This window comes from Manis javanica, chromosome 5 (assembly GCF_040802235.1).
Source record: "Manis javanica isolate MJ-LG chromosome 5, MJ_LKY, whole genome shotgun sequence".
Taxonomy (NCBI): Eukaryota; Metazoa; Chordata; class Mammalia; order Pholidota; family Manidae; genus Manis; species Manis javanica.
The window spans coordinates 117,150,102-117,160,932 of record NC_133160.1 but is presented as its reverse complement, the minus strand read 5'-3'; the positions used below and the strand labels follow the sequence as shown (position 1 = coordinate 117,160,932).

Sequence of the window (10,831 nt, the reverse complement as noted above, 5' to 3'; positions counted from 1 at the left end):
TGCCTTACCATTCTGGGATGCTACCTTTTGGCACAACAGTATCATTCATATTCAGTTATAGATATATCACAAACAATTCTTATAAATTAGAGGTTATGTAGCTGAATATTATCACATGTATTCCGTTTGCTTTCTTCAGGGGAGCAAGAAATGGGCGGAACTACAGCCAGACTATCAGCAATCAGCAATTATAACTGTTTCTCTTTAGTTCTTGGTGTTTGTTCCCAAATGTCACTGTCAAGGGTCAGAACTTCTTGACCTCAGTGAGAACCAGGTATATTTGGGGATCACAAGTCTGGATATATTTGTGAACTTCTACCTGTGGGCGCCAAAATTTAGCCTGGGTCACTTGAAAACCTTATTCGTAAATGCACCTTGGTGATCCTTTAGAGTTCCCCGAGTCCATCCACACTCCAGAATCTGCCTTACCTACACACCTTCATGCCTTATTATTAGGTGGTTTCAAAGTCATTTCACTGGGGTGTCCTAATTCTGACACAAAACCTAGAAGCTATAAAAGCAAAATTTAAGAATTCCACCACATAAAAATAACTTCTGCCATTATAAGCAAAGTGGCAAACTGGGGAGTGGGGGAGGTATTTAAAGCTAGCTCATTGCTAGGATGAAGGGCTCCTGCTAAACAGTTAAGACCAATCAATAAACAGCACAGAAAGGAATCAGCAAAATTCAGACTGTGAAAACCTTTACAAATTAATATTTTCTTCAATACGGGAAAAAGAAATGGAAGGAGAAACATATACACTAAAAAGAAACAAGAAACAGGAACTTCAACATCACTAAAGAGATTTGAATCGCAAATAAGCTTATGAATAATGTTCAACATCGACTGTCAGGGAAAGCAAATTAAACGACAGTGCCACCGCACACAGAATGGCTGAAACCACAGGCCGACACCACCAAATGAAGGAAGTAGACCTACTAGAACCCTCACGTTTGCAGGCATGTAAAATAAGATGACCACGTTGGAAAAAGGTTTGTCAAATTTCTGGTAAAATTAAAAATTATCAAGCTTACAACTCAGGACATTCTTCTAGGTACCTACACAGAAGAAATTAAAATGTAGGTCCACAAAAAGACTTGCACAGGATATTCACAGCAACTTTATTCATAAAAGCCAAAAACTGGAAACAGCCCCATTGTCCAACAGTTGTTCACTTACAGTAAAAGGTTAAATGTGGCATATTCATACAATATATTATTACTCAGCAATGAGAAGGAACAGAGCAAAAACACATTTGAACCTCAAAACATGCTGAGTCAAATTTACACAAGAATGCATACTGTATGATGCCATTTATGTGCCATTCTAGAACAGGCCAAACTAATCTATGGTGAAACAAAATCCTAACAAGGGATGAGAGTGGTGCGTGAGCCAACTGGGCTAAAAAATTTTAGGATGTGATGGAAATGTTCCACAGCCTGCTAGGGGTTTGGGTTACAGTTATGTAGGTAGGCAAGTATTAACTGACATTTTCATTTCTTTTAAAAATATAAATTATAGCAGATGATACATATTATTCTGTACATCAAAAGCCAAAACTACACTTAACACCTGTTCACCTCATTGTAAATTTTACCTCAAGAAAAAAACTCTAGTTAACAATATGTATTCCAAAAAGCTTAAAAATCAAGTATAGATGTCTACAACTTTGACACACAAGGAAAAAGAGATTGATGGAAGATAAAAGAAAACAGGGCAAAATGATACTTGCAGAATCTAGGTGGTAGGTATAGGCACATTCATAATTCAACTTTTCTGTATGCTTGAAATTTTTTATTAAAAACTGTTGCAGGGGTAAAAGCATAATAACCAATTGCAACATGTGGACCATTGTTAAGATCCTGATTCAAATGAAGTTTTTTTTAATGACACTGAAGATAATTTAGTGTTAAGAAATTAGTATTTTTAGGAAAGATGCTATTTTTCTAATGTCCTTTTAAAAAAGATTTATGTATATTGAAATGTATACAAATAAAACAATGCTGTCTTGGATCTTGGATTTGCCTTAAAATTCGTATGAGGATAAGCAGATGGTGATTATAAAAGGAAAACAGGGAGAGGACATGGAAGACGATTCACAAAAAAAGGAAATCCAAAAGCTCTTAAGCATGAAGAAATGCTTCCCCATTAAAGAATACCATTGTGGGTTTGTTTTAACCTGTCAGATTGGTAAAGAATAAATTGCTAACGCTTATATTAGGGAGGCCATGGGGAAATGGGCACTTGCATTGCTAAGAGCAAACAAGTAAGAAAATTACAGATACAAATTTAATTTTAGATGTAAACTGCAAGTGCACATACTCTGACCATTTATCCTACAGAGAAATTTACTTATGTACAAAATGATGTAAATTTATATAGGATAACTCATTTCAGTATTACAAGAGCAAAAAAATTGGTAACAATTTACATGTTCACCAGTAAGGGACAGGTTAGATTACAAATATCCATATCATACAATCATTTTTCTTAAAGGATTTTATATACTGATATAAAGTGATCTTTAGGATTTAGTAAATGGGAAAAAGGTGCAGAATAGTATGTATCATCTGAAATTTGTATTTTAAAAAGAAATGAAAATATCAATTAGTATTTGCCTACCTACATAATAAATGTCACTGGGAGCTTACACTAGAAACTGAAGACAGGGCTGCTTGAGAAGGTAAACTACGTGGTTGAAGCATAGGAAGGGAGGGACTGTTCACTGTAAACGCCTTCATATCTCTTTGAATTTTATTTCCTTCAAGAGATAAAATATAATTTTTAAGTTACCCAACTATTTATTTTTATACTATCAAGATTTAAGAACCAAACTAAGCCTTCCTTTATCCCCTTCCTAAAATTCAGGAGAAAACCACCCATTAAGAAGTGGGCAAAAGATCTGAACACAACCTCACCAAAGACAACATGCAGATGCAAATAAATATATAAAATGATGCTCAACGTCTATGTCATTATGGAATTGCAAGTCAAAAAGAGATACCACTACATTCCTATCAGAGTAGCTGAAATTCAAAATCACATCGTATGCTAGCAAAAGTGCTCGAGGAATTCTCATTCATTGCTGGGGGAATGCAAAATAGTAAAGCTACCTTCTAAGAGTTTGGCAGTTTCTTCCAAAACTAAACATAGCCTTACCATATGATTCAGCATCGTGCTTTTTCGTATTTACCCAAATGAGTTGAAATGTTATGCACACACAAAAACCTACACAAGAATGTTTATAGCAACTTTTATTCCCTTCCTACAAATTTCAGATATGATTTTCTAATCTACTGAGTTTGGTAGTGGGGAATGTATTCCTACTACATTAGAGCAGTTTTTTTTCAAATCCCCTGGAATTTAAGCCTGCCTCTACTTTACTGCTCAGACATACCATTCTACTCTGTCATACAGGTCCCACCGGTTGACTGTGATCCTTTCACATAATTTAGGGAAAACTCAAACTATGGAATATTTTAAGGTAAAAAATGAATAGGATATAACCCAAAAAAAAATCTCCAAAGGAGAATCTGCTAAGAAACTGATTAGGGCACAGAATGCCAACAGGGCATGTTGACTAATACCAAGTAGAGTCACTGCCTCAGAATGACACATAGATGGAAGTGGCTTTCTCCTGCTTCTTCCTCCCCACACTTCACAGGTAGTGAGGAGGCAGGTAGCTGAGTGGACTCAGGCTTCTTTCCCAACTGGCAGAAGCCTCATTTACCCAGGCATACAGACACTCTGCTTTGACTTCACTCTGTTATTAGTGAGTATATCAATTCCAATCACAATCTTTAAGCAATTCCCTCCTTGGTCTGTACATGCTACTTATGTTGAGTTGTCCCTCCAATTCCTTGAGAAGTAGCTAGCCAAAGCAGGATATGCGTAACCTGGCCATATCCCCTGCTATTTTTGATAGCTTTACCACAAAGGCAATTATAAAGACACAAAAGACCCATACAGAAGAGCAAAATTAACTGTCATTACTTCTTTCCATAGCAAACAAGGACAAACAGCCCAGTTTCATCAGATTTGGGGAGACAAAAATACATGTTTTGATTGGATAGAAATAAATTATTTACTTTTATTCTCTACTGGGTGTTTTTACTCTTCCAGTAACTACATTTGTTATTACATCTTGTCAGTAATCGTTATACTAGCCTAAATTATGAGCAATAACCTACTAAAAGGAGTATAGGAAGTATATGCCTTCATGTAAGATGATTTCCCAAGAATGGCCCACCTTTTGTACTGAGAACTCTGCTGCTAGTGTGGCAAGAAGATACAAAGCTTCATGCTTATCCAACCACAAAATATTTTAATGCTTTTGCTCTCATTCTTTTCCCAGAGATGTACAAGCGAAATGCATTAGCTTTAAAATAAACTATTTGTAAATGAATTAATTCCTCACAAATCCCAATCCCAATAGACCTTACAGACTTTTCCCACATCAAATTAGAAACCTACTGCTAAAGGATGAAAGACCACATTCTAATAAGTCATACAGCTACAGACACCCATTCTCATAGCTACATACATTCAAACATATATGAAAACACATTTCAATCTAATACTGAAAGTGTTAAGATGGTTGATTGTCATGTTATTCTTACACAACTGAACTTAGCCACTTCTTCTTATACCAAAATTTGATATACTAAAAATATATTGTTGATTCACACACTCCAAAATAAATACTCTTAAGTAATCTTCAGCCTGAAACAAGCCTTCATTTATTGACTACTTACAGTGACTTCGTATCTTAGCTGGTAATCAGAGATGGATATGTATTAAGTGGGAGAAGGCATAATTTCTCTTCCAGATATCACCTCTCAGAAATCTGGGCTAAATCAATTTTAAGAACTAGAATTTCATCTCCTGGTAACTATGTGGCAGTTGCCACCCTAAGAACAGGAACAAAGCAAAGAACATATACAGGACTTTGATTCTCCTACACAGGTGCACATAAAGTTAGTTTATTAATGACTACATTTTAAAGCCAGTCATTTTGATCCAATATTTAAATAACAAGCTGTTTCATATTAAAGCAGAAGGTACTGCCACAATGTGACAGAAGTACAGCTTTTTCCATAAACCCTTCACACAATTATACATTAAATGCTATTTTTATTTAAGCAAAGCACCCCTACTTATTCTAAAATATGGGATGTGCTACCCCACTGAAAAAGCAAATGAGGAGACAGTTTTGCTTTCTAGAGCTGGTTAAAATTCAAGTGAAGCCATTAATGTCCTTAGCAGTAGGGACTGTTTTGACATGTCACTTCACAGTTTGAGACAAACACCCTTAAGGTTTATGTAAATCCAAAAAAAAAAAGGGTTGGGAGGGGGGGGAGTTCAAACAACTTTTAAGTTAAGACTAGAATTCTCTCTCTAAGTATACAGGCACGAATGTTAATTGCCTTTAGCACAAGGCTTAGAAAGGCAAAACACTTCTAAAGACATAAAACTGTCAAATGGTTGCCATGTACACTCACTAACCTGTAGCATTTTTTTTTTAAAATTCCTACCCCTATCTAAGTAATCAAATCTACCCAGAATTAAAACTACTCTGCCCAACCATAATGATTCAAAGATACTTTCCTTGCTTTGGTGACTACTTGGTTAATAAATCAGTATTTTATTCCAAGAGAAGTTTTAAATCGGAGCTCTCAATTCATAGGCAAAAAACAAAATTTCAAACAGATCATTTTTTAAATAAGAAAAAGATTTTAAAGGACAGTGCTGAATAAAAATATGCAGTCTTTACCCTGGGTACATATCCTCCATGAAAACAAACTCTTTAATCATATAAAACAAAGACTGGATTTTTAAATCAGATCCTGGACAGTTTAAACAAAATTTAAATTTGTGGTTTATTTCTTAATTCCAAACTGAATCTTTTCTTTTTCTTTCTAAACAAACAGTCCACTACGAAATTTTTCTTATAAGTAATAAACCGAACCCTCGAATCCTTTCTCTAGCAGTTGCTGCTAAGAAACTGGAACTTTATGTCTCATGTCCAAGAAAGATGTGCAAATGAAATGCCTCTTGTTTCATTCTGAAATAAAACAAAAAATGTTGCATTTACTAAATGTGTTGTACATGTTTACATACTGTTTAAAATTATAAATTCAATACCTTGTTTACTTTCTGATTTAGTGCAAGTTATCTGACAATTCAATAAAGCTAAGGTGAAGAAAATGAGTTAGGCATTAGTGTTTGTAGTCTAGTATGAAGATAGCAGATTTTCAGAGTTGAGCACAGAAAGTATTTTTTAGCTAATATATTTATTTATATCATGAAATTGTAGAGCTTTATAACCAAAAATAGCTCATGGAAAGTACAATAAAGAAATGCCCCATGTGTTTTCAAGAAATCATTACAGTTAAGTGTCTTAAAGAAATATACAACTACATGTAGAAAAATGACTACAATGCATTAAAAGATTTTAGGGGGGAAAAAGACACCCCGTAACAGTCAAGGAAAGGAACATCAGGACATACTTAATAGAGTCATCACAGGTTAACTCTGAAATTGTGTACTTCCTAGTACAACGATTTTCTTAACACTATTTTAGGAAAAAATACAGTAGTATATTAAGTGTATGTATCAGTGATATATCCTGGTTTTAAATGAATCTCTTTAAAGATCATGAAAATATCTTAGAATTGAGAAAATGTGTTTAAATTTTATAGAAAGAAAGCACATTTTCAGTATATTATGATTTATGGCTACAAAAGGAGATAAATTATTTTTAGGCAAACAGCTTGATGAATGTTGCAAATAATGCAAAAAGATTCTATATAGGGAAAATACTCAAAGTCATTATACAATCAATGAATTCTCTACGAAGAAGCTCATTCCTTATATTGATGCTTCAGTACCATGATTAATTAAAAAGAGGATTGTTTTTACAATATTGCAAATTACTGAGTTAACGATTAATTTACAAATTGAAAGTAACTCACACAGTTGCCTTTCTTAAATTTACCTTATTATCTGGAGTCCCTGGAAATTTTATTTTCCTTTCGGACATGAATTCAGGAACAATTCAATATACCTATGGTCTGAGAATGACAAAAAAAAGATTCACTTTAAAAAGCTGAAAAGGCAAAAATAATACTATAGCCATGTTCCTTGTATTTCAGGCAGCAACTCAAACCCTACGCCTATTCCCTTCCCTAACTAAAAATGAAAAAAAAAAAATCTTTACCTAATTGTGGATAGAAATATGCAGGCTATTTAGCAGACAATAAATGTTTACCATTATAATAGTGTTTTGTCTGTTTTACACTTAATTTAGTAATATTAACAGGGTACAATTTTCCCAAGGAAAAATTCTAGGCAAAACTCAAAACAGAGAAAGGCTTTTGGAAGCAAAGACTGATATAAAAAATGACAATGAAAACCACAGGCAGCACTTACGAACATGGGACCGATCCTTGAGCATAGCTGCAACAGCATCCTCGTGGGAATTGAAGTGCACATCAGCTTCTCCAGTGGCCTTCCCACTGGAACTATATTCCATGGTGATTCTAACAGGCTTCAGTGGAGCAAAAAACTAAACGAAAAAGGAAGCCAAGGGAACATAATGGTACTAGGCCAATTTCTCTTAAGTCTTATGGCTTTGCATTTTGTTTAGACTTTGATTAATACACCTGATACATCTGTTTTTAGGACATTTCTTTAAGCAACACAGTGGTTACACATGTACCATCTCTTCTGACCTTTGTACTCAAGGTTACATTTCAAGTATCTGTTAATAAATAACAAACTATAAATCGAATATTTTACAAAAGGTTTTCAAACATTTTTTACCAACAAAAGCCACTTATATTATTCCTCCCACACACTAACTTCCGTTTCTAAAGACTCTCCACCAAATACATTTCATTTCTTCATTAATTCTTTTTTATCAGACATGTACCTGATAATCTAGTTTCTTATCAGCACTACAAAGCAGAGTTACCACATTTAATGGTTATCATTTCCAACCAGATCAACAGAAACTAATATATTAATGAGTCTGGGGCAAGCTTCATTTGGCTAAAGATAGGATTCCTATGATATAATGAAGATGACTTGAAGCCCCACTACTAACCAAAGACTCTAGGTTTAGATCTACTTTAAATGTATGTCCTCAACTTCATGAAGTCAATAAGGGCTTTGTTGTTTTATCTTTACATACACTGTTTATCATAACACACAAATACATTTTTTTGTTTGTTTTTGTCTTTTTTTTTTGGTATCACTAACCTACAATTACATGAGGAACATTATGTTTACTAGACTCCCCCCATCACCAAGTCACCCCCACAAACCCCATTACAGTCACTGGTCATCAGCGTAGTAAGATGCTGTAGAATCACCAGTTGTATTCTCTGTGTTGCACAGCCCTCCCCGTGCACCCACCCACATTATACAAGCTAATCATAAGGCCACCTTTCATTTTCGCACCCCCTTATCGCTCCCTTACCACCCATCCTCCCCAGTCCCTTTCCCTTCGGTAACTGTTAGTCCACTGTTGGGTTCTGTGATTCTGCTGCTGTTTTGTTCCTTCAGTTTTTCTTTGTTCTTATACTCCACAAATGAGTGAAATCATTCGGGACTTGTCTTTCTCCGCCTGGCTTATTTCACTGAGCATAGTACCCTCTAGCTCCATCCATGTTGTTGCAAATGGTAGGATTTGTTTTCTTCTTATGGCTGAATAAGATTCCACTGTGTATATGTACCACCTCTTCTTTATCCATTCAACTACTGATGGACACTTAGGTTGCTTCCGTTTCTTGGCTATTGTAAATAGTGCTGCAATAAACATAGGGGTGCATATGTCTTTTTCATACTGGGCTGCTGCGTTCTTAGGGTAAATTCCTAGGAGTGGAATTCCTGGGTCAAATGGTAGGTCTGTTTTGAGCATTTTGATGAACCTCCATACCGCTTTCCACAATGGTTGAACTAATTTGCATTCCCACCAGCAGTGTAGGAGGGTTCCCCTTTCTCCACAGCCTCGCCAACATTTGTTGTTGTTTGTCTTTTGGATGGCAGCCATCCTTACTGGTGTGAGGTGATATCTCATTGTAGTTTTAATTTGCATTTCTCTGATAATTAGCGATGTGGAGCATCTTTTCATGTGTCTGTTGGCCATCTGTATTTCTTTTTTGCAGAACTGTCTGTTCAGTTCTTCTGCCCATTTTTTAATTGGATTATTTGTTTTTTGTTTGTTGAGGTGTGTGAGCTCTTTATATATTTTGGATGTCAAGCCTTTATCGGATCTGTCATTTACAAATATATTCTCCCATACTGTAGGGTTCCTTTTTGTTCTATTGATGGTGTCTTTTGCTGTACAGAAGCTTTTCAGCTTGATATAGTCCCACTTGTTCATTTTTGCTTTTGTTTCCCTTGCCCGGGAGATACGTTCATGAAGAAGTCATTCATGTTTATGTCCAAGAGACTTTTGCCTATGTTTTTTTCTAAGAGTTTTATGGTTTCATGACTTACAGTCAGGTCTTTGATCCATTTCTAATCTATTTTTGTGTATGTGCTTAGACAGTGATCCAGTTTCATTCACTTACACATAGCTGTCCAGTTTTGCCAACACCAGCTGTTGAAGAGGCTGTCATTTCCCCATTGTATGTCCATGGCTCCTTTATCATATATTAATTGACCACATGTTTGGGTTAATATCTGGACTCTCTATTCTGTTCCACTGGTCTGTGGCTCTGTTCTTGTGCTAGTACCAAAGTGTCTTGATTACTGTGGCTTTGTAGTGGAGTTTGAAGATGGGAAGTGAGATGCCCCCTGCTTTATTCTTCCTTCTCAGGATTGCTTTGGCTATTTGGGTTCTTTTGTGGTTCCATATGAATTGTAAAACTATTTGGTCCAGTTCACTGAAGAATGTTGCTGGTATTCTCATAGGCATTGCATTGAATCTGTAGATTGCTTTAGGCAGGATGGCCATTTTGACGATATTAATTCTTCCTAGCCAAGGGCATGGAATGAGTTTCCATTTGTTAGTGTCCACTTTAATTTCTCTTAAGAGTGTCTTGTAGTTTTCAGGGTATAGGTTTTTCACTTCCTTGGTTAGGTTTATTCCTAGGTATTCTATACTTTTTGATGCAATTGTGAATGGAATTGTTTTCCTGATTTCTCTTTCTGTTAGTTCATCATTAGTGCATAGGAAAGCAACAGATTTCTGTGTATTAACTTTGTATCCTGCAACTTTGCTGAATTCAGGTATTAGTTCAAGTAGTTTGGAATGGAGTCTTTAGGGTTTCTTATGTACAATATCATGTCATCTGCAAACAGTGGCAGTTTGACTTCTTCCTAACCAATCTGGATGCCTCATATTTTTTTTGTTTTGCCTGATTGCTGTGGCTAGAACCTCCAGTACTATGTTGAATAACAGTGGGGAGAGTGGGAATCCCTGTCTTGTTTCCCATCTTAGAGGAAAAGTTTTCAGCTTCTCACTGTTAAGTATGATGTTGGCTGTGGGTTTGTCATATATGGCCTTAATTATGTTGAGGTACTTGCCCTCTATACCCATTTTGTTGAGAGTTTTTATCATGAATGGATGTTGAATTTTGCTGAATGCTTTTTCAGCGTCTATGGAAATAATCGTGGTTTTTGTTATTCTTTTTGTTGATGTGGTGGATGATGTTGACGGATTTTCGAATGTTGTACCATCCTTGCATCCCTGAGATGAATCCCACTTGATCATGGTGTATGATCCTCTTGATGTATTTTTGAATTCGGTTTGCTAATATTTTGTTGATTATTTTTGCATCTATTTTCATCAGGGATATTGGTCTGTAATTTTCTTATTTG

General features: G+C 35.5%; 1 protein-coding gene across 3 annotated transcripts in view; it reads right to left on the bottom strand.

Moving 5' to 3' along the window:
* Positions 1-5,861: 5,861 nt before the first annotated feature.
* The window catches only part of GRSF1 (G-rich RNA sequence binding factor 1), a 63,388-nt gene continuing 58,418 nt past the window's right edge, over positions 5,862-10,831 (bottom strand). For all 3 annotated transcript variants that reach the window (XM_073237492.1, XM_073237490.1, XM_073237491.1), the window contains exons 8-10: positions 7,433-7,568; positions 6,999-7,074; positions 5,862-6,065 (exon numbers count right to left, since the gene is read on the bottom strand). In XM_073237492.1, the coding sequence (XP_073093593.1) occupies positions 7,025-7,074; positions 7,433-7,568 (186 nt within the window). In that variant the 3' untranslated portion in view covers positions 5,862-6,065; positions 6,999-7,024. The remainder of the gene's footprint in view (positions 6,066-6,998; positions 7,075-7,432; positions 7,569-10,831) is intronic.